This window comes from Mercenaria mercenaria, chromosome 3, assembly GCF_021730395.1.
Source record: "Mercenaria mercenaria strain notata chromosome 3, MADL_Memer_1, whole genome shotgun sequence".
Lineage (NCBI taxonomy): Eukaryota > Metazoa > Mollusca > Bivalvia > Venerida > Veneridae > Mercenaria > Mercenaria mercenaria.
The window spans coordinates 99,057,092-99,082,708 of NC_069363.1; the positions used below are offsets into that span (position 1 = coordinate 99,057,092).

Here is a 25,617-nt window from a genome sequence, read left to right on the forward strand (position 1 = left end):
ACAAAGGCGGTGATTCAATGAGACGATAGCAAACTATAAACTTGTCATTACTCACTGCTACAAGTTAAACAAGCGTGTATATCAATACTGAAACACAATGTATCGAAAAAAGCGGTTTAAACAACTCGACAAACACACATACAACACATAACAAATCACCACACTACAACACCCATACATCGATTTCTATTCAACAAAACAAATTTCAATAAAGCAAATTGTATGAAATCAGACGTTATATACAACCAGGCGATAGATATATCAAATACAAACACGACAGATATATCCAATACAAAGGCGATAGATATGTATCAAATACAAACACGACAGATATATCCAATACAAAGGCGATAGATATATCAAATACAAAGGCGATATATATACAATGTATATCAAATACAAACACGAAAGATATATCCAATATACATCAAATGCAAAGACGATAGAAAAATCAAACACATACACCAGAGGTATATCAAATACAAACACGACAAATATATCAAATACAAAGGCGATAATATATCCAATACAAAAGCGATAGATATATCAAATACAAAGCGATAGATATATATCAAACATAGATATATAATACAAACACGACAGATATATCTCAAGCATTATATATCCAATACAAAGGCGTAAGACTATCCAATACAAAGGCGATAGATTATCCAATACAAAAGCGAATAGATATATCAAATACAAAGCGAAGATATATCAAATAAAAACGCCGCATTTGTAGATATTGATTCGATATACAAAGGCGATAGAGTCAGTGCGCTCCAATTACAGGTCTGATAGATATATCCGATAAAAAGGCGAAAGCAATATCAAATACAAAGGCGATGGATACAAACACCATAGATACAAAGACGACAGATATATCAAATACAAAGGTGACAGACATATAAAATACAAAGGTGATAGATATATCAAATACAAACACGACACATATATCCAATACAAGGCGGTAGATATATCAAATACAAACACGACAGATATATCCAATACAAAGACAATAGATATATCAATATACTCTAGATAAATACTAATACATGTACTTTATTTTTGCAACAAAGTATTGTATTTAAAGTTTTGTTTTTGTAAATGCAGTAATGTTTATTTCCCAACTATAGCAGAACTTGAATAATCTTGATTTAGAAGAAAACCGGAAAATGTACTGTAGTGGCCGCCGTGGAGAGATTCATCTGTGTCAACGTTCCTGATGGCTACATCCTCCCCTTGCTTCAGTTGAAGAACTGCGGTCATACTTGAACTTGCGTATGGTGACTCTTTACCACGGACATAAATACTGGCCACGGTTGTGCCGTTTTGAACAAGGCTGTAGTGTGTTGTATGGGATCCGTAGGCCATTAGAGTGACGGAAAACACGTACGTTCCAGTGACAGGTGCTCTGAAGTCCCCTGCATGGTTGTTGTAAGCATTTCCTAAGTTGGTTATGACACGGTCGAATACGACATTTTGATTAGCGCCAAGATGATAAGATGGTTACTTAGAACATGGTGAAGCAACATACGTAACTGATGACATTAAATATTTGGTCACTGACATATCGTTTCCGGAAATTTCATGGGTTCTATTGAATACATGATGCCTAGAAAATAACATTCGTCGTTGAGTTTCGAGAATTTCGGTGAAAGCTTGCATAGATTCGTCTATCAAAGAACGAAACCCGTGGAAGTATTTTTTTAGTTTCGGGAATAACCAGAAACCATTATCAAGGATAACTAAGATTTTTTTTAGACTTCTTCATATGGCTACATTATCTATGTTTGACATTTCAACTACATAGAATTGATTACGCTTTGGTAAATGAGCCTATACGGTTGGAGAAGAAAGCAACATTCAATTCATTTTCTCGTCGCCTCACACTTCGCTTCGAACTACGTTCTGAAACAAAGAGCAAGAATAGGACTGGTTAGATTCAGATGAAGATGTCACTAAGTGTTTTGTCCACAATCAGTTTCAAACAAATTGTGGATGTTTTTTTTTAATCTTAAAGACGCGCCACAAAGTAAACTATTCTTTTGTATTTCCATGATGGTAATTGTACATGGTTTGCATAAAAAACCCTGAGAAATAACAAGTATCTTGTTACAAATTGACAGTGACATATATAAGGTCAATACAATGTGTTAAATGTCTGAATATATTATTAAATTATTGAAGTTGTATGATTTATTTATTTTGTTGAGTTTAACGTCGCACTGTGAATTGTATAAACATTTCTTTAAAGATTATGGTGAGTCTAGGCCATACTTGGTTTCTAAAGTATAAGAAAGTTATTATTCTAGGTTTTTAAAACTATATTGAAAAGAAAATGACTGAATAAGATTTCAGATGAAGTTGCGAAATGAATTTACTCATGGAGGGCCTAAATTGTCTAACTCATCTTGAACTTAAAGACCCACCAAAACCTAGTGACCTACTTTTTCCTCCCACGTGAACTTCGTGCAAACCTCTCTGTTATTACTGGTATAATAAGCTATTCTACAAGTCGACGGCACGAGTATCTGGCTAGAGATGAAAAATATGTCCAGACAGATGAAAACCCCAAAATGAAAATTATGAAGTGAAATATAAACCCCTTAACATCTCATCTACACAAGGCTATAAACCAGAAATCTGAGCCTACGAGCAATGGGTTCACTTCCCACGCCGTTGTAAGAGAAATTCTCCAGACAATTACATGAACTACTTATTACTATTTCATGTAGGCTATTAGTTACTAAATGAGAGCGACTTCAAATCTAAGTTGCCCTTTCCGTTCATGAAATATCTATCAGGAAACGAGGGACTTCCTGCTGATAATCCCGGTTAGCAAATAGCAAAAAATGCGGCACAACGAAACAGCACAAAAACATTGACTAAAATATAGTTGCCAACCGAGTACAGGACAAATATATTAGCCATTACTAACAAGTATTACTAAATACTTAAAATCCACTCACATACGCCAGTAGCATCTACTACACATCGATATTATACGAAAGACCCGTGGTGACATTTCAACTTCATTATTTCACGATTTCTGTTTCCTGATTCACGATTTCCACTTCATGAATTCACGAATTCACGATTTCGCTTCCTGATTTCACGATTTCCACTTCATGAATTCACGATATCACGATTCACTCACGATTTCACGATTCCACTCACGAATTCTCGATTTCACAATTTCCACTTCATGATTCACGATTTCACGATTTCCACTTCACGAATTACGATTCACAATGTGAAGAAGAAGTGGAAATCGTGAAATCGTGAATTCATGAAGTGGAAATCGTGAAATCAAAATCGTGAAGTTTTTTCGCGAAATCGTGAATTCGTGAAATCGTGAATTCATGAAGTGGAAATCGTGAAATCGTGAATTCAAAGAAGTGGAAATCGTGAATTCAGGAAGTAAAATCGAAATCAAAGCAGAAATCGTGAATTCGTGAATTCATGAAGTGGAAATCGTGAAATCAGGAAGCAGAAATCGTGAAATAATGAAGTTGAAATGTCACCACGGGTCTTTCGTAATATTAAGGTTTTTAATTCCCTTTCGGTCTTACGAATTGGGAGCGATATGATGATATATGAAACGATGCGGTTCTAACAGGGTTGTAACGCTCGCTATTGACCAATCAGAAATCACGTTCCGAAATACAGATGGACTGCTGTCCAAAGGCGGGGAATGGAGGAGAAATTAAAAACATTAATATCGCGTGTTGCAGTTACGTATTTAGTTATGCTTTTTGTCATGTCATTTTTTCCATCCCAAGTCCGATACTCGTGCCTGTGCTCTCTTTGTGTTAATGATACATTAAATACATTATTTATAATAAACATCTAATGGATACGTAAAATGTATGACAGACTATTTGAATAATAATCCGAAACCAGAAAAGCAGTTTAAATGAAAGTTATTTTTCTCAACAAAATAAAGCAGCATGCACATTTAAAAAAAATGAGTTGAAACAACATTATGAACCTATAATTTGTTTTCCTGGTTGCTTGATGACGTCGTTGCCTTCTCTCCCTGTAAGCTGTCTGGTATCAGTGAGGAGGTCTTTTATTTCGTTACTGCGTTCCTGGTCACCTTCAGTCAACACTTTCATTTGCTTTTGGAGGTCGTCTATTTCGTTATCTCGTGCTTTGTCACGTGCCTGAAGTACATCAACCTGATTTCTAAGTTGTTGGTTCTCATCCTGAAGGTCTGTCACAGTCTGCCGTAGATCAGCATTGTCGTCTGCTTGCTGGCGGAGCTTTGATTCTAGGGAGTCCAGTCGTTTTAAAACACTCTGTAGAACGTCCGCACTTGGACTATACTGCAGATGCTCTGCCTGTATCGACCCATAATCATCGGCGACGAGAAAACGAAAAGAAAGAAAGATACAAAAAGTTTTAGCATATTTCCAGTGGAAATCATGACAAACTACGCGACCTCAAAACTATTTCTAAATTGTGAATTATTCGTAAAGATAAGAGCATGTCAGTGAGTATTTGTACGATATCAGGTCAATTCGAAAAACTGCAGACAAACGCGGGAGACGTTTCATTTTAGTGAGAGTAATTTTATAACTTAACAGAAACGTGCAAAACACCCCACCCACCACTTCTGTCCCGTGTTGATATATCATAACACGAGTTCATATAATTAAACTGTCAATTCATATATTTTAACATGACTTTCTTCTTTCTGCATTTTGTAGATTTGACGTCTGGAAGATATATCGAGCAGCGCCCACGAAAATGTAACCGACTGTGTGTCGGCAGGGACTGTTGTGACACGGTCGCCACGTGCAACTGCGGCACGCATACAGGAAAGTATGAGTGCATGTGTCCTGCTGGGTACTTCGGCAATGGGCTGACAGGGGGATGTCAAGGTAATATTTGGCTTTCATTTATGTACAACGTACATAAAATGAACTGTTGACAAATTAATTTTCATTAGTACATAGGTTGTAAAAAGAATATTTTAAAACGTTTATCTTGCGGTATAATTCATTTAAAACTAATAAGTATAGAGAGCGAATTATTTACTAAAATGCAGTCTGCACAGTCAAATGTAACATATTGACATGTAACATATTGACAGACAGTCATTTGCTGATGTGAAACTTATTAGAAGTTTATATGCGCATAAACGGTTTGACAAGTTTTAAAGACGTTGATAGAACAGACATCGTACCAATGATAACCACTGGAGATAACATGTGAAATTAATTTATTAAATACAAATTAACACACTTAATTACCTGCTTTCTTTGAAACATACACGCTTTACAAGAAGTTTGTCATGTAGTTTCCAAAAAGGATATTTGAGCCGCCCCATGAGAAAACTAACAGTGCATTTGCGACCAACATGAATCCAGACCAGCCTGCGCATCCGCGCAGTCTGGTCAGGATCCGTGCTGTTCGCAAACGGTTTCTCTAATTGCAATAGGCTTTGAAAGCGAACAGCATAGATCCTGACCGGACTGCACGGATGCGCAGGCTGGTCTGGATGCATGCTGGTCGCAAATGCACTATGTTGGTTTTCTCATGATGCGGCTCATTTTTGATTTCATGTATTTTGCGTATGTAATATTCACACATACATTCCCATTCAGCTTGTCCGTCGGGGACATACAAGTCCGACAAAATTCCCGGAGATGTGTTCACGTGCACAAAATGCCCGGATGAAAATCATATAACAGTACCCGGGGCTACATCAGTACAACAGTGTGTCTGTAGGAAAGGATTTAGAAACTTCAAAAATAAAGGATGTGCAGGTATATATTTACAGTCTACAGTCATAGCAAACAATCTTCATCACATCTTGAATCGACTAGCGGAAGTGACGTCAATTTGTGTAGAGCGTCCTTAGCAGTAGAACTTCTGATATACAAACAAATAGCGACTATCACCATAATTTGCCAAAAAAATAAAGTTTTTTTTTTCGTGTTGATAGAAACATGTACGTCTGCAGTTTTTTTCTTTGTAACATTTACGTAGGAAATGACAAGTCTGCAGAGATGTGATAGAATACCTTAAGAGTACTACGTTCTAATGAACACGGAGATGAATAAGCGGCCAGAGGGTTCGGTATTATGGCTATCTGATGAACTTTATTTATTCATGATAAAGTACGCCATATAAACGATTTATGTACCGCTGTCCATTGGCTTAATTAGGATAGGTTAAAAAAGAACCTGAGCTCGAGTGCTTCAAATAATATTTATAATTTATACTTTTTATGTTTTTTTTTTTTTGCTGACAGTGTTGAAGTGTCCCGCCCTGGAAGTACCAAAGAATGGCTATTTTGTTAACGATAAATGTAAGAACGTATTTAATGCCGCCTGTGGACTGAGGTGTAAGCCTGGGTATGAGCTTCGCGGCAGCAGTCTGCGAATATGCCGAGAGGACGGCACATGGTCCGGCACAGAGACGGAATGTATCAGTAAGTATCTGAAAATAATCGCTCCAGTATAATATAGATATATAATGATTCTCTATGATTAGTTGGAAAATGAGAAATGGTGTATACTAGTAGGTTCAGTTTAGCGGTACTTCAAGACGCCAACCCCGGGAGTCCGCGAATACCCGATATAGCACGGTTTACGCCTTGTTATACAATGCAGAACTGAAAGCACCTTTAATTAGGCTGCAGTTTAGAGACACTGTCTTTAATGATATGATTTATGTAATTTTGTAGCCGCTTTAAAGTATAAAACCTCATACTAAAATATTAAATTCTAGTTTTATTTTCAAATCAAGGCATATAGACCTAAACTGCACGTGATGATAACAATGGCATTGTGTAAATCAAACGCCAACAACACTGCAGCGTACTGTGCTGTGGAAAAAGCGTTATGTATCACCATTATTTGTCAGAAATGGTACACAAGTGCGATCACTAAGATGGAATTAAAAAGTAGATCTACAGTCTGTTGAAAATAAAGTGATCTCTGTTAAATCTAATGTCCAATAATTTTCTTGTGATATTACCATATTGTATTGACTACTATCTGCATATTGAACATGATCACACATATTCACTATACTTTCAGTGAAGACATGCCCGGCTTTGATGACTCCGAAGAATGGTAACATGATCTGTACCACAGATGATTTCAGCTTTAATACTGTCTGCAGATTTACATGCGACACCGGGTATAAACTGGTTGGTTCCCGAAAACGCACGTGTCTCGCCATTGCATTCTGGACAGGGATAAATACAAGGTGTAGAGGTATGAATGATTAAAATGTAGCGCGCCCTCAATCTCAGACATTATCAAATTGCCAAATGAAAGTACTACTGTAACATCTACAGTTTTATCTGACAAATTAAAAATGCAGTTAAGTTATTAATTGTTTTTATTTATCCTAAAGCAGACTATGCAGTGCTGTTTAACAAGCTTTTGTACAAATGTACTCATGTGTGTCTTATTCTCAGAAATTACATGTAGACCGTTGCCTATTGTACGGGATGGGAGCATCTATCCTCCGGCTTGTACTGCTGGTGACGTTGCATTTGGAACCACGTGTTCAGTCACGTGCCACCCAGGATACTCCCTGATTGGACCACACAGCAAACAGTGCCTCCCTGAAGGTGTGTGGACCCCGGCGTCTGATGTCAGTCAGTGCGTAGGTAAGGCAATCACATTCTATCAGATATGATGAGACAATAAACAATATCCAGTAACTACATAACTAAAGATGGGCTAATATTTTATCCGAAATTCGTCTAAGGTAATAATATGCTATGGTTAAAAGTAATACATTTAGCTGAAAACTTTTATTGTAAGCAAATATATCATTTACATATTTTTGTTTTGTATTACCATATAATTCAGTTGTTTTACAAGGATACAATTTCCAGTTATATATTGCTAACATAACAGATACAGCAGCTCCGTTCATCATGTGCCCGTACAATATTGAAGCTGAGACAGACCTTAATGAAAACACAGCCACCGTCTCCTGGCAGGTGAGACAGTTCGTTTCATCAACAACTATTCAGACTCAATGTTTCTCATAATAACGCACAAAAAATTCTGCAGAAATGTGTATGGATAAACAGTTTTTGTATCAAAATCATCAATAACTTAGCTCTCATCAAAGTCTCCGTTCTTTTAGTACTTTGATTATAATTTTGCCTTTGTTCAAGTTTTGTGAATATCATTTCTGCCATTGATTTGAGTTTCAGTTATCACATATCTTTACATTAAACAAGATACACATTATTATTACTATTATCGTTATTACTATCATTATTTATATTATTATTATTATTATTATAATTATTATCATCATCATCATCATCATCATCATGATCATCATCCTTTTTGTTATTGGAAAGTGTACATGTATTTAAATTAGCATCAGTTTGTTTTGTTACTGGAACTGCCATATGTACCAGTCATACAATATGCAAAACCATTTGTACAATGAAGAAAACGAAACATTTAATGAAGAGAATGAAACATTTAATTCATTAAAACGTTCAAAATCTAAGTATAGACAGTAATCAGTTGTTTTCCTAGCTGGTATCATATGTGTTGCAGGTACCCCTAGCGGTTGATAGTATATGTGTTACAGGTACCACAAGCGGTTGATATTATATGTGTTACAGGTACCTCTAGCGGTTGGTATCATATGTGTTACAGGTATCTGTAGCGGTTGATATGATATGTGTTACAGGTACCTCTAGCGGTTGATATCATATGTATTACAGGTATCTCTAGCGGTTGATATTATATGTGTTTCAGGTACCTCTAGCGGTTGGTATTATATTTGTAACAGGTACCTTTAGCGGTTGGTATTATATATGTGTTACAGGTACCTCTAGCGGCTGGTATCATATGTGTTACAGGTACCTCTAGCGGTTGATATTATATGTGTTACAGGTACCTTTAGCGGTTGATATTATATGTGTTACAGGTACCTCTAGCGGTTGATATTATATGTGTTACAGGTACCTTTAGCGGTTGATATTATATTTGTAACAGGTACCTTTAGCGGTTGGTATTATATATGTGTTACAAGTACCTCTAGCGGCTGGTATCATATGTGTTACAGGTACCTCTAGCGGTTGATATTATATGTGTTACAGGTACCTCTAGCGGTTGATATTATATGTGTTACAGGTACCTCTAGCGGTTGGTATTACATGTATATGTGTTACAGGTACCTCTAGCGGTTGATAACTCAGGGTATGTTCCTATTTTATCATCTATACCGGCAGTTATGCCACCAGAAAAGTTCCCAGTCGGCACAACAAAGGTTACATACATAGCCGAGGACCTCAATAAAAACGGAGCCGACTGTCATTTCTACGTAATTGTAAAAGGTATTTACATCTAGTTCTGTAAATTGTATCAAATCATAGTTTACAAATTTGCATGTCTATTTTTTTTGACAATGTGCAGTATTAATAATAAAGAAAAGCACTGTATTTGAATCCTTCAAAATGAGCCAGTACTTCTAACCTTGCCACTAGTAATTCCCTCCACAAAGTTGAATATTTCATAATATATATCTTATATAGTTTTTATGTTTTTCATTTTCAGTATGACTTTTCACTGCTTTCAGTGTATCAGAAATGTTCACCATTCCCATTGCGATTCAAATTAGACGTTAGATATATTCTAGTGTAATTTGTAATTCGATTTGTAACTCACTATTTCCGAACATAGAATATTATAATCTTTTAAAGTATCTATAATAAACACGAATATCACGCGCACCAGTCTTTAAGATGTTCACCATTACATTAAAGAAATTGTGACTAAACACGTTATTGCAATGTAAACAGACTCGGTGAAAACGTGGATTTCTATTTAAAACAATAAATGCCAAAACAATCATCTTTAGAAAATGATACTTTTCTGTAAAACTATGCTTCAAGTCAATATGAACATCAAACTACTCTAGATCTATCTACCTTTTCACACAAACACTTTGACACCACAGTCTTTAAAATATATATTTTCACGGTGGGGAAACCAAGAATGCAACGTCATCAAAAAGCAGCGCAAATGAGCTGACCACACACAAATTTACGCCGATTCAGGTCAGAAAAGTCTTGTAACTTTTTTATTACTGCAGCTTTCGACTCGAGTTAAAGAGCACCGTACCCGGCCTGGAGTATACTATTCTGCGGTAGTGTTCCATATTGTACGTATAGCTTGGTTTTTGCTCGAAAACGCGAACAGTTGGCAAAGAGGGTATGAGCTGTACCACACTTTTGTCTAAGAAAGTGAGTTTTGACCATATTTTCGTGAAATGAGGACAGATTTGACGCTCATTTAATATCAGTGACGAGCATAATAGTCAACCATTGTTTTATTTTGCTATTTACAAGGATATCTGACGATATTTTATTCAAAACAAACAGTATTATTAAAATGAGAACATCCACACTGACGACTTTGTTGGAGAACATCCACACTCTTAATTACCATTATTGCAGTTATGCTTCCTAAAAGCTATGTCTTAGGCAGTCAAGCTACGTTATTCAACAGCAAATGTCGTCTATACATACAATCAGCAGTTCAAACCATTTACCCCAAGGCTATAGCCCAGTTGAAATAGATCTGCCAAATCATATAGCAATGGCTGAGCACATGTTACGCTAACATTAATCTCTGTGTATAGTGTGGCATAAGGACACGGTGTTCAGATTGATTGCATCCTAGGAAAAACATTATTTTAAGATAACAAGACAAATGTGCATAGAAGTCCTGCACAAAAAGTTTAAAAGCGAATAGAGGATTGGAATAGTTATTGTATTGTTATTTTGTTTATAACTATTTCCACCCCAAAGTGCATAAAACGCGAATAGTTAGTCTTTAACTAAATATTATAACTGTAAGATATTTTAAATCTTATTTCAGCAAATGGAAGTCTCTTTCAAATATCAAATACAATCCAACCTTATACATAAAAAGGGCATTATCACTTAAGGTAAATTATGCACATTTGATAAACCGGCAGAAAGGCATACAATGTATTATCATTACGTAGACTAAAGCCTGGGTTCTGCATACGGAACCGAAATTCATTTATTGAATGGCAATCCAATGACAACAATATTATATTTCTAAAAATAAAACGTGATATTAAAATTGTTCGAACATTAAATAGTTCTAACTATTTAATTTAAATCAGCTTGAAATGCGCTATCTCATAAAATAAAGGCAATGTCTATAGCCTAGTGGTAGAGCGTCCGCTTCGAGTGCGCAAGGTCGTGGGTTCGATCCCCGGCCGCGTCATACCAAATGAAAAATGGTATCAGTAGCTCCCTTGCTTGGCGCTCAGCATTAAAAGGGAAACTTGCCTCTTCTCTCATACCCTCGTGGCGATTAATCCTATCAAAAATGAGGGGTCGAGAGTGAATAATATAAGTTGTAGAACTTCCTTTACAATTGACCTAAAATGAATTCTGTATAAACTTAAATAAAGGCACACATAAGACCGTAGCTTATATTTTCGACTGAGAAGTTTCATTAAAAGCTTCATTGGGGACAATTTACTTTTGAAAAGATGGTTTCCTATAGGCACATATTACAAAAAGTTACTTAAGGTCAAAACATTTTGTTTGGCAGAAAAATCACATGACACTATCAATTTGCCAAAAGTTGCAAGTTTATTCTATAATTTGGAAAAAATCGGAGTTTAATCAAATTTCAAATCCGTGAAGAAAAAAATGGATCCGAACTTGTAGAACTACCTTAGGCATCATACGGGAAAGATTTTCATGTGACGCTTAAACTTTCGTCAGTATTTATACACCTTTCCACACTTCCTCACATCCTTTGTTTTCTCTCTCCACTGTGACTGTCTAAGTGTTCCCGCAGAGCAGGTTTTCCGGCTGAAGCTTAGCCCCTAATATCGCACTTCAATCAAATGCTGATTTATTAAAACAAATTTCCCATAATTTGAAATGTACTGCAATGCCATTGGACAAAAAAATAATTTCAAACACTAAATTCTGTATTTAATAAATTTACTAGTTGCGGACACCTATTCACATTAGCAGATCTTAATAATTTTAAACTGTTTTATAGAGCTTGAGCCGTACTGTTCGTTAATAGTAGTTCAGCCAGGAAAATTGTAAGGGTGTTTAAGTATAGGTTTGTGGTTTAGAAAAAGAAATTTACATATACTTTGTTATCTCGCATATGTAATTGGTGCCAAAATAATTTGAATGGAATGAAAAGTTTTATTTTTCAAATTATTGGCTAACCTGTTTAGTGTTTAAAATTCTTTTTGTTAACAAATTTAAGCTCCGCGTACAGTATGTGACTTAGCGGGTTTATAAACGACTGGAAGTAAATGTTGATTTACCGAAATTAATTTCCCCATAATTCCAAAAATACTGCAATGACATTGGAGAAAAATAATTTCAAACACTAAAAAGGTGGAAAAAGATTTATGTTTTCTTTTCCATTTTTATATTATATATTATATTTTATTATACCTCACATAAATGTCCAATGCAAATTTCCCATTAGTTTAACTAGAAGAATATATCATATTCCCCAGTGATTTTATATCACATGCGCAAAATCATTATTTTCAATTTCTGCGCAGGTGATATGATCCATAATTTCATATCACATGCGCAACAGCGTTATTTTGTTTTTCTGCGCATGTGATATTATTTTTTTCATATCACTCGTTGAGAGATTGATACTTTTGCATTGATTAAAAGAGTGAGTCGATTAATTTTCAGACGAGGCGCTTATATCATTATACTTTAGGATTAAATTACCCTTTTCTGCTGCTCTTGCATGTGCGAGCACGGCCGTATTTTCTTTTTTATGCTACGTGCAAAATATTTCGAGAACAATTTTTCATCAAATATTGAATCGAAACTACCACAATAAGTTTGGAAATGATCTAACGAAGAAAATGAGTGCTCACACTTATATGTTTCGTTTAGAAAAAAGAAAGTTATCGCCGTTTTTCGAACGCTACTGATTGACGCAATGTTAAAATATTAGAATAAATATAGGGGTCAGCTATAAACGTCTCGATTAAATCTATCAAAAAAGTCTTATTACACGGCAAAGTCGCCACAAATTATAAGTGCTAACAAGTAAAGACTCTTTAATTCTGTCTTCATTATTTGGTTAGTAATTACTTTTAATGTTAAATAAATTACTATGTTGATTTTCCAGTAAATGCTTTGACCCTTATAATCTTTCGGTATAATAAAATAAATATTGCTTTCGTGAGAGGGTGATATGAAAAATGTTCACCCCTCGAAATATGAATATAGACCTCGAATGGCGCCTCAGCCAATATTCATATATCTCGCGGTGAACATTTTTCATACCACCCTCTCACGAATGCAATATTTATATAATATATAACACGATCTTATTCATGTAGAATCTACTCTACTAAATATTTATATAGATCAAACACCATACGGACTGCAACAAAATTTTCAAATTGACATTATTAAATTTATGTAAAAAAAAGAAACAAATACTGTCATCTGAAACAAAATAACGAATGACGCGCAGATTGAATGCAGTGAAGCTTATCACTTTTACTTTACTTTTTCACATGTCAGATTTTAAAACAAAAACGGTTTTGTCTTAGATTTTTCTAAATAGTGCATGATAATAGTGTGGATGTTCTCCAACAAAGTCGTCAGTGTGGATGTTCTCATTTTAATAATGTTGTTTGTTTTAAATAAAATATCGTCAGATATCCTTGAAAATAGCAAAATAAAACAAAGATTGACTATTATGCTCGTCACTGATATTAAATGAGCGTCAAATCTGTCCTCATTTCACGAAAATACGGTCAAAACTCACTTTCTTAGACAAAAGTGTGGTACAGCTCATACCCTCTTTGCCAGCTGTTCGCGTTTTCGAGCAAAAACCAAGCTATACGTACAATATGGAACACTACCGCAGAATAGTATACTCCAGGCCGGGTACGGTGCTCTTTATCTCGAGTCGAAAGCTGCAGTAATAAAAAAGTTACAAGACTTTTCTTACCTGAATCGGCGTAAATTTGTGTGTGGTCAGCTCATTTGCGCTGGGTTTTGATGACGTTGCATTCTTGGTTTCCCAACCGTGTATCTTTATTGTCAGACAAACAGGCGCCGACCATTGACCGATGTTTCTCTCCCTTACCCATCGTGTCCCCAGAACCCTACGCTGACGTCTCGTGGGAGGAACCTATCTTCAGTGACAATTCTGGTAATGACGTCATGATTCGCCGATCACATGCTCCAGGGCTCTTCCCGAAGGGTAAAACGGAAGTGATATACAAAGCATACGATGACAGCGGAAACAGCCGATCTTGTGTGCTAAAAATAAATATCATTCGTAAGTGCAATACTATCAATTTATTTCATTTTTTGGATCGTACACTATTATAAGTATAATAATTTATTATATTTATATTAGGGCGATGCTAGCTTCATATGATATAGTCCCACGTCGTTTTTTTTTTTTAAATTTTCTATACCATATGAATAATTATATATAAACCGTTTTCGTTTGTTTAAGCCCATCCTTGCGAATATCCACCTGTTCCGTTGAACGGAAACCGGACGTGTTATGAGGACAGTGAGGGCGTAGTGTGTAAGTTTATGTGTAAAGAGGGGTACGACTTCGCAATACAACCTGCGGAAGAATACAGGTGTGCATTTGACAATGTCTGGGAACCTAAAGACCAGACGCCAATATCCGACTGCTCAGGTAGGAACTATTTGCGTTTTGCGTTTTCTGAAGTGCAACGTCTTTACGCAACTTTCCGAAACTGCTTCAAGGAAACAGAATTAATTTTATGGTCTAGAGCGCACTTAATGTAGGTCAGATATCCCAGGCCTATCAAAATAACCTTCGTACCAGGCATCTTTTCCCATTCAACACCACTTTCATTTCAAACATACTACTGCAGTAGAATAACATTCCAAATGTGAGCATATATTCACTGAATGCATTATAATTACTGACAAATAACGTTTACCTCAAAGGAGCTTCTTTGGAGTATTGTGTACCATTTGGTGACGTTCACGTATAATAGTATACGTAAATACATACGTACATATGTACATTTTACGCTCAGATGTGTAGGCGCACCATTTATGGACATGCTGGCGTATACATACGAGCACTTGCAATTTCATTTATTTTTAAATGTATACGTTGATGTATTTATTTGACCGGTGCACTTGTCACTGTACAGGTACGCAGGTGCTGATATATCGTGCAGGTGGGCCTTTTACTAAGAAGTAGAACATTTTAAGTGTTTATATTTATTCCATTTAGCGGAAATACCAATGCACTGATTTTGCTTGTTTTAAAGACAAAATTCATTCCTTTCATATTATGTAATAATTGAACGTATTCAGTAATAGTTAGCAATTTGTCCATTGTTAGCACTTCAGCAGTCTCATGACGTCATACAACCTGCATCGTTTACGTTCGCCGGACTGGTTGCCTGCCAACAAAGAATCATCCTTACCAGGTTAGAGAAGGACTTCGAGCATAGAGTGACAAAACGGGTGAGCTTGTATTTATTTTCTCTTCAGCACTATATTCGGATTCTAGAACAAGTGATCGCGCCATGAGAAAACCAACATAGTGGGTTTGCGACCAGCATGGATCCAGACCAGCCTGCGCATCCGCGCAGTCTGGTCAGGATCCATGCTGTTCGCTTTCAAAGCCTATTGTAATTAGAGAAACTGTTAGCGAACAGCAAGGATCCTGACCAGACTGCGCGGATGCGCAGGCTTGTCTGGATCCATGCTGGTCGCAAACCCACTATGTTGGTTTTCCCATGGCGCGGCTCAAGTGTATTTACATTGACGCTAATATTTCCTCGCATTTTCGGGCAGAAATTATTATCGAATGTAGGCAGGAGATATCTGTTATCATGTTGTTTCACTATTGGATAAAGGATAAACATAGTTGAAATCTTTAGAGATCCACCAGTCATGAACTTCAAGGAAAATCAACCAAGGTCGTACTGTGTTAAATCGGTGTCACTAATATAAAGTCGTATCGAAGCCTTCATAATTTTACGTTTCACAAATTACAGATAAATGAGCTCTGTGAAGAGGGTGTGGACTGTTCTATCCGGGATCTTGAGACAACATGTGAGCAACAAGACGGTATGTTTAGTCTATTACCGCACGTCAGTTTTGAAAACAAAGCACGTACAGTTTTAAATAATTTATAGTTTATTTTCATTCGATGCTATTTTTGGTTTTGTCAAGCAACTGTGTCGCGTCAAACCTGTTTTTGTTCCATCTAGGGTTTTTTTTCTGAGTTTAGCTCATTGTAAACGGTAAGATACATTTATCAAAGAATTTTCTCATGTTAAATTCATAATCTAGCGGTGTTGTTAAGTAATATTAATTTTCAACCATGATTTCGTCAATATATTGTAAGTAGTAAATTTCGTCATGTTAACATGTTTTTTTTCCATTTCGGAGTCTGCTTTATTTTCTATTTTTAAGTAAGCTTAAAGTTAACGCTTAGCCTTACATCTTGAGAAAAAAACAACATCTAATCATAGAAAAGAAGGATTGTTTCACATGAAAATCGAACAGCATATAAAACATGTATATAACCATACAAAACAATTGGCAGTACATGTATACTGATATATACATTGAATTCGGGGGAAAAACTGCATAAAGGGGCCACACCGGCTTCGGACAATTCAACGCCTGTAAACATTTACCATTTTCAAAGAAATTTTGATCCCCCTATATGCAAAGTATTGTTATACATATTAAATGATATCCTCTATCTGTATTTGATTTGAATTTCTTTCAAGGTTCCGGTTTACGCATTGTGCTTGGTCGCGACAAAAGAAGTGTTATGGAAAGGAGGGTGGAGGAACGATTACGGAAGAAGAGACAGGCAGAGACCGATACAGAGACTGTAGAGGATAAACACGCCATAATTACTTTTAATTATCTCATAGCAGGTACGTTTGGAAATTCTGAATATCATAATCTGGCATACAACGTTCTTGCTTGCTTCAAAAAGGTGTTCTTATTTGTTTACTACCCAGATGCAGGTGAAATGTATAAACAGATGATCTATAAGATCGTTTGACAGATAATGTATAGTATAATATGTTGATAATGTCAAGATCGATGCTCTGTTTAAGGTGTATATATGAGCGGCGCCATGAGAAAACCAGCATAGTGGCTTTGCGACCAGCATGGATCCAGACCAGCCTGCGCATCCGCGCAGTCTGGTCAGGGTCCATGCTGTTCGCTTTCAAAGCCTATTGCAATTAGAGAAACCATTAGCGAACAGCATTGATCCTGACCAGACTGCGCGGATGCGTAGGCTGGTCTGGATCCATGCTGGTCGCTAACGCACTACGTTGGTTTTCTCATGGCGCGGCTCATATAAAGACATGCCGTAATATTGTACCAATGAAACAAAACTTAACGAAACAGTAGCCTATATACAATATTCTTTCTTTGGCTGTGACAGAACTGTGAAATATTGTTTTCCTTAAAAGCATTAATCTAATGTCGTAATTTGTAGTAATTTTAATATCTTAAATGCTAAAACTGAAACATAATATAGGCAAAAATTGAATATATAATTGTATTGCATGTGTGAATTCAATATACTGTAAGTTGAAAAGAACTGCGTTTTCAGTATTCACCAAAACCGTTACACAACCGATTATACCATCAAAACATCAAGAAAGCATAAAAACAAAGCTATGACTATATGCAGACAAATATACCAACCTGTTTTATATAAAAGAAATTTATCTCTGCTTTTCGTCCAAAATGAAAAGCCAACCAATTACAGCCGGGCTTTCACTTGAGTAAAATTTAAATATTTTGTTATACATTTTAGGATCAGTAGGCAATGTGTCGGATTCTTCTAGTAAAACATCTGGTCAAGAACAGTTGTTACAAGTAGTTGAAAATATCAAGAAAACACTGAAGAAAGATGCCAAGAGAGGGGACTTTAATATAGAAGCTGATGGAAAACCTCTACAACTTCAGGACATGAAGTTTGACGACAGTCCTGTCTTTGAGTGTGAACAGGGAAGTGTTGTGGTAGACAACGCATGTGGTACGGTCTACATGTAAAGTATCTAAATAAATCCCCTAATAAAGTAATATTTGTTGTCGAATAAAAGATACCCCGACGGTTGTTTCAAATCCTTTCTATATACGAACATCATTTTAGTTTATTCCATTGCTGTGTTTATGTTGACATTAAACAGGAAAGTTTGTATGCCTAAAATCTGCCATAAAGTTGAAACATAAGTTGCTTTTAAATCTTTTTTTAATTCATTTTATGTTCGATGTACTTCTTCATTAGTAAATTGTTATTTTGTATGTTTTACCAATCAGCAAATTGTCCAGTGGGAACATTTTTCAATGTGGTATCGGAGCAGTGTGAGGCGTGTCCGAAAGGAACCTTCCAGCCATCAACAGGACAGTTGTCATGTCTATATTGTCCCACAAATACCTCCACACCAGGTCTACATGCTACAAGCGAAGATAACTGTAAAGGTTTGATCACTTATTAATACTTGCTTAGAAAATCTTAGTATATGTATAATAATCCAATCTTGAAAAAGGGGTAGCTTATATGATTGTTACTTAGCACAATGTCATTGTGGTAGCTTCGTAGCGCCCCTGACTGCTGATAAAATGTCTAGTTCCTGAGACAAAAGCTAGGAGTAAAATTCCACATCTTTTGCTTTCTTGTATGAATATTCACAATTCGTTTGATTTTATTTAACAATATTGCAAGGCTGTGACCCCTTATCGATGCTGGTTCAGTTGCTGGCTCTAATCAAACTTTTTAGATTAGGTGACTTATGTTCTGTCAGAGGAATTGAAAATTACATTACAATTGTTTAGGAATGATGGTTTTAATAATGTTATTCATTTTTAACAATCTTCCTGTCAAAAACATTTCCTTATAATGGTCTTAAAATGTTTGAAGTATTTTTCATTCCCGCACCCTGTCATACCGACGTTTTCTCACAGTGGTCTTGAAATACATGATTTTTATGCCCCCGGCATCTACTGATGCGGGAAGCATATAGTGATTGTCCTGTCAATGCGTCCGTTCGTCCGTCCGTACGAGGTTAACCAAATGGGACCGTTTCGTCTAGCATCAATACCCCTAACTAGAATAACTTGATACGAATGCAGATGTAACCTGTGACCATTCCTCATCTTCAGACATCACCTGACCTCAGTTTGACATTGACCTTGAACTTGACCTCGTTTTGGACTTAGGTTGCTTTATATCGACAAGGATGCCACCGGGGGCATCAAGCGTTTATTGAACGCAGCTCCTTGTTTTTCATTCTAGCATTCTGCCTGTACGGACATTTCCTTGTACAATGGAATTAAGTATGAGAAACATTTTGTTTTCATTCTAACACCACCTTTCCAGACATTCTCTTGCAATGTCATAGAAATATGTAAAACATGTTTTTATTCTAGCGCCCTGCCTGTCCGGCAAGTTATCTTTCTATGGCAAAACATTTTTTTCATTCTAGTTTTGTGCCTACCCCGGTTGGTTTTTTTTACAATGACTTTGAAATATATGAAACAGTGTTTTTATTCTAGCGCTCTGCCTACCCGGAACGTTTTCGTACAACGGCCTTGAAATCTGTGAAACATGCAGAAGAAGCTACTACCAGGACGAGTACGGCCAGACTGATTGTAAAAAATGTCAGAAACGGCATACAACCGTGAGAAGAGGATCCAGAACAGATCGGGAATGTAAAGGTATCTCATAATATCTGTAGCATGAATGACGTAAAACTGCATTGTCATATCAATGTGTAATATTTCTTTTGCTAGTAATCGTTCTAAGTTTTTGTTTTGCTGACAGTTTTCCAATATACAAGCGTGCAGGTTCGCATTAGTTCTTATTATCTGTGCAACTACAATTTGAAATTCACTTTTTTTCGGCGAAATAGGCCAATTTCGCTGTGTAACCACAAACACTATTGACAGTGGCTAAAATATTTGGACAATTATAAGAGCTTTTTCCAAGTCAAACGCAGAACTGTGAAACAATGTAATAGATACAATGCATGGGTGACGACAGTTGTAAGATATGACAGTTTTGTTTTAGAAAAATGTGCGGAGGGATACGTGTCTAGAACCGGATTGCAGCCGTGCTGGCCGTGCCCTATAGGCACATATCAACCAAAAGGCGGGAAAAGCTCGTGTATCAAGTGTCCAGCAAATTCTGACACAGCGCAGACTGCATCGACACAAATCTCTCAGTGTGAATGTAAGTGGGATTTTATACCCGTATGCGAACTCGAATCATACACATGTGCTTTGGTACTGCACCGATAAAATGTTTAAAACAGATAACCCGTCATTCTCATATTAAGGATAACAATTTGGATAACTCTAGCTGACCTTTTCGTGGGGTTTGGACTGGCTGCGTAAAGATCTTTGTGTTATTGATTATTGGACAATTTCGTGTAATGATGTAATTTTATTATTTATAAGAGTAACTGTTAGATTAGCTATTTTGCTAATTTTGTTTTATTTTGTTCAGCAAACATAAAACATAAAAGTTATTCGCTGAATATGATACAATATTGGGTACATTTGTTTCTATTTCTTCGTATCCTGTTATTAAATTGCATTGCACAGGTGAACTAGGAATATGAACTACTTTGGGTCTGGCATTTGGCCAGTAATAAACTTAGAAGCATATTTGTCGTAATCTCTTTTAGAGACCTTATCATAGTTTAGCATGTCGCATGATAATGATAGCGTCGCGCGGTATAGTTTGTTTGTTTGTTTGATTTGGGTTTAACGCCGTTTTTCAACAGTATTTCAGTCATATAACGGCGGGCAGTTAACCTAACCAGTGTTCCTGCATTCTGTACCAGTACAAACCTGTTCTCCGCAAGTAAATGCCAACTTCCCCACATGAATCAGAGGTGGAGGACTAATGATTTCAGACACAATGTCGTTTATCAAATAGTCACGGAGAACATACGCCCCGCCCGAGGATCGAACTCGCGACCCCGCGAGCCGTAGACCAACGCTCTACCTACTGAGCTAAGCGGGCGGTACAGGGAAACTAATTTGAAGAAGTATATATTACAGTTGAACAATCTGATGGACCTCAAAACATAGAAGCATTTGAGGCTTTTGGCGGTCAGCAACAAGAAATAGGGTTTGATGATTGTTTGAAAGGGGAGTGTCTGAACGGAGCTACGTGCAAGTCTGAGTTGTTCGGTTTCGAATGCATCTGTGCTGAGGGTTACAAAGGTATGTATCAAATTTGAATATCCAGCCAACATTATAGTTTCACACAAGGTATATTCTCAGAAACTATGGTTTTGCTCTGTAACATTTATTAGAACAATGCATATAACAGTTTTATACCCGATACCAGTGTTACCAGATTTACATCTTAAAAGCAAAGAATCCTTTTTTATAACCGTAGCAACATTTATGGAAAGGAGTCTCACGTTTGTGACAAGCTACTACAAAATGTAAATATATGGATTGAATACAATTTTGTGTGCATTTATAGTGATAAAAATAACATTCAATTCTTAAAAAGTTACAATAGACATGAGTAGTATTAGAATTACCGAAGCGAACTCAATTCTGACCCCCCGACCCCTTGTCCCTATTCTATAAGTGGACTTTAACCTTGCCCTAAAATTAAAATACTAACTTAGTACCCTTGATACCCTAAAATTTTTTTAAATCTTTAGTTAAACCGAATGAAAACCTTTGGTTTAACCAAAAAAAAAGATTTAGTCTTTGGTCCAGACTGACCAATGCCGGACAATTAAAAACCCACAGGCTTTATCAAAAATACAAGCTGAAATAAAATTGACTTAAATATCAATACAGTACACCGTAAGGTATTTACTTCCTGATTGACAGTGCATATCAAGATAAAGATCAGGTTTCAGTTTAACTGGAGAACAAATACTACGCTATAGTAAATACAATTCTATTGTGTATTGAGAGCTTGTCCTACTTGTAAGACACATACTTGTCCTTTATGTACCTGTTGTGTCAAAGGTAAATCAAGTGCATTTTTTAAAAATGATAATGCGGGAAACCACAAATTCAACCAATCAAAAGCCTGCCATTTTTCTGCCAACTTGGCAGACACTGCCACATTCCTGCCACTTGGCAGAACTTTGGCAAAACTTTGGCAGATTATATTATATTATATTTATTAATAAAATGTAAAGGTGGGTCTACAACCCCCGGAGGCAAAGCCTCTGGTCTTTGATCTTATCTTCAATTAGTAAGTACATTATTAGGGTACACATAGTAATTAAACTTTTAATTAAGCTTTTAATTAAGCTTTTAATTAAACCTTTAATCCAAAAGTCTGTTTATACCATGGGATACAGGTTCATCCGATATGTAGAATCTGATGTGACTACCCATCAAAAGCATAAATGTTAATTCTGTAGATTCCGAATCGTCATAAGGGTGAATATCAAACATTGTTCCTTGTTTTAGATAAATTTTAATTTTTTTCTTATACATAGATATTAACTTATCAGTGTCAAAGTCCTCAGCTGCCTCAGCTGTTATATTTACATTATCAAATATATCAGAAAATAAAGCATCATCCTGGGGCCTTGGATTCCGCCACCTAAATATAAAATGTGATATTGGGCTTTTAGTCGGTTTATACGGTTCACCCAGGGAGCTCGTACCCTTTAATAAAATCTTAATATCTTTTATATAAGTTCCGGTTTTTCCGACTATAAACACACCACTCAAAAGCATATCTAGTACATCTATTTTATATTCTTGGTTTGTGTTTATAAAATCTTTATAATCTACGATAATTCCAGGTCTTACTTCAAATTCATTTAAATAATTTAAACCGGCCATATTTTCATATGTTGAATGTATCCAGGCACCGCGGCGGTCAAAATACTTTTTCATTTGTATGTAATCAAAAGTATGATTATAATAGTATTCAAAGAGAAACACTTCATGTTTTACTTCCTCTACCCTTTTTTCTATTTTCCTGTCTTTCTTTTTAAGTTTAAGAATTATTTCAGCTAAATCATCAACTCGTTTTGTTGTAGCAACTTCAGAAGCAGATAAATGTCAACAGTATTCTTTGTTCAAGCTAATTGTGTTTTCTTGTTTTAAGAAAGCATCTTTTACTTCTATAATTTTTTCCCAATATATTGAAATTTTTTCATCATTAGTAGCAATTTCTTCGACATTAGCGGTTATTGCTTTAGTATTAGCATAAATTACTTGGGTATTAGCAGTGATTGATTCTCCTTGTTAGCTGATATTTTAAACTACAGAGTCCAAATCATTTATTATTTTTTTAATTTTATCATTAATTTGATTATTAAATTCATTAATATCTTTTTGTAATAAACCTTTAAGTTTACTTAACTCTTCGTACTTATATTGTGACTTGCATCAACATTATTAATCAGATCTACAAGTTGTTTCTCTTCAAATTTTCTATCTGATTATTAACTGTGTTAATTGCTTCAGTATTAGCAGTAATTAACTCTCCTTGTTTAACATGATTTTTTCAACTACAAAGTCCAGTTCATTTTTATGTTCTTCAACTTTAGCATTAAGCTGCGTCATATCTTCTTGTAATTTTTTTGTAATATTACTTAAGTCTGCATACTTTAAATTATGACGGTTTGTCAACATACTAATCCAATTTCGAATTTGTTTTTTAAAGTCATCTATTTTAGAATTAATTTCTTTTTTAAAATCCTCTAATGCTGTATCATGATCATCACCTCTTTGTGAAGCTGCCTTTTCCAAGTCAGATTTATATTCTGCAAGTTTATTTGAAATTAATTCTAATAAATCTTTATGCTTTTTTTCAGTTTCAGTATTTAGTTTATTTATTTCTGTTCTAATTTCTAACTGATACATATTTTGTAACTTTTTTTCAGCTTCAATAATCTTGTCTTTTAGTTCTTCATGTTTAATCATACTATCTTTTAATTCTTGAATTTGGGTGAATAAAATGTTTAAATTAACTCGAAATACTTCTTTTATATTGTCATCTGTCAAATCAGATTTTTCTTCAAGTTCTTTAATAGAATCAACCATAGCTTTCATTTCTTCTTCAATTTTACCTTGTAATTCAACTATCAATAATGAATTCTTTTTAAAATCTTTTGTTAATTCTTCAATATTCTTTACTTCTGCTTCTAATGTCTGTTTTATACTTTTGACATCTTCAAGATTATAGTCATCTATTACACTTTGAACTTTTTTATACACAAACCGTCTTGAAACTACATCGGTGGATTTATCTGGATTTCCTAAGTTGATTATTTTATTACCTCCCATATCAATGGCTCTGTTCATTGTGTATCAAGTTCCTTATTTCTGTGAAGATATGATTCCATGTCCTTTCTAAGCTTTTTATATTGTTTTTTAGTAGCATAATCACTTAAATCAATATCAATTTAAACTTTTACTTACACTTTCAGTTTCACTTATTTGTTTTGTATCATTAAAAACTCCCATCTATATATTACCAGTAAAGTTTTTTCTAAAAACTTCCTTGTTTGTCAATATATAAGAAATCATATTTTGATTTGTTGCATTAGCAAAAGTATCACGATCTATATTTTGTTCATTACAAATCATATCATTTTCTCGTTTACCTGGACTTTCAAATAAAATATAATGTGAACAGTTAATTCGAATATCTTTTGGTGTTTTATAAGTAAGACTGACTTAAATAAATAACACAACAGTTTTTGTGACGTCCTTGAATAAAGTATTTTGTTATTTCATTTTGAACTTTTTTATCTTCACATACAAAATCATCAAATATTACTACTTTTTGTTTTTTCTGATTCAAGATTCTCACAAGGTTCAATTTGGTTGGGATCAGCTGAACATTCAAGTATTTCATTTGGATCTACTTTAATTTTTTTTGCAATTTGACTTAAGTGGTTAATTAAATCTTGATATTTAGATTGTTCTAGGTTTTTAGCATATAAGTATAATTTATCATAATATATAAGAGGTTTCGAAGTATAATGCATTAATGTTGTATTTTTTTTTCCAGATCCAGAAGATCCACATATTAACATTCTAAAACATGAATCTGGCATAAAAGGATAAAATTGTTTAAAGTTATTGGATTTATCACTTTTGTATCATAATTTGGAATTTCCATTTATATAATATTACATTATTTTACATTATTTTACAATATCTTACATTATCTTACATTATTATATAAATGCAATCGAAACTTAATGAAATGATAATAAGAAAAAAATTAGTTGGGCAAAAGATGAGAGCTCTTAGAGAAGAAATAATGAGAGAAAAAATAAGAAAAGCTACAAATCGGGATATGTACACTGAAATTTATAAGCCAATTACTGAAAAAATAGAAAGTCAAAAAGAACAATTAATCAAGTCAGTTAAAAGCATTACTGGAAATTAAGGAGCCAATAGCTTTTACTTCCAAAAAGTTTTGCTGATAAGATACATGAAATAGAAAATCTAAAAATGGCGACAGAGATAATGGAAAAACCACCACCTCCGGACTACCATAACCATTACAACCATTACCGCTGGAAGATACTAGGTTTGGAAGAGCTATTCCGAGAATCGAA

General features: G+C 35.1%; 1 protein-coding gene across 1 annotated transcript in view; it reads left to right on the plus strand.

Annotated features, from left to right (window-relative positions):
* LOC123523741 (sushi, von Willebrand factor type A, EGF and pentraxin domain-containing protein 1-like) overlaps nucleotides 1–25,617 on the plus strand; it is an 84,666-nt gene that overhangs the window by 22,680 nt on the left and 36,369 nt on the right. Inside the window, exons 4-20 of the mRNA XM_053539876.1 lie at nucleotides 4,716–4,889; nucleotides 5,616–5,777; nucleotides 6,266–6,445; nucleotides 7,056–7,235; nucleotides 7,442–7,636; nucleotides 7,890–7,975; nucleotides 9,175–9,337; nucleotides 14,103–14,339; nucleotides 14,523–14,714; nucleotides 15,399–15,523; nucleotides 16,060–16,132; nucleotides 16,804–16,956; nucleotides 17,856–18,077; nucleotides 18,362–18,523; nucleotides 19,598–19,759; nucleotides 20,112–20,273; nucleotides 21,110–21,274. Of these exons, the coding sequence (XP_053395851.1) occupies nucleotides 4,716–4,889; nucleotides 5,616–5,777; nucleotides 6,266–6,445; nucleotides 7,056–7,235; nucleotides 7,442–7,636; nucleotides 7,890–7,975; nucleotides 9,175–9,337; nucleotides 14,103–14,339; nucleotides 14,523–14,714; nucleotides 15,399–15,523; nucleotides 16,060–16,132; nucleotides 16,804–16,956; nucleotides 17,856–18,077; nucleotides 18,362–18,523; nucleotides 19,598–19,759; nucleotides 20,112–20,273; nucleotides 21,110–21,274 (2,793 nt within the window). The remainder of the gene's footprint in view (nucleotides 1–4,715; nucleotides 4,890–5,615; nucleotides 5,778–6,265; nucleotides 6,446–7,055; nucleotides 7,236–7,441; nucleotides 7,637–7,889; nucleotides 7,976–9,174; nucleotides 9,338–14,102; nucleotides 14,340–14,522; nucleotides 14,715–15,398; nucleotides 15,524–16,059; nucleotides 16,133–16,803; nucleotides 16,957–17,855; nucleotides 18,078–18,361; nucleotides 18,524–19,597; nucleotides 19,760–20,111; nucleotides 20,274–21,109; nucleotides 21,275–25,617) is intronic.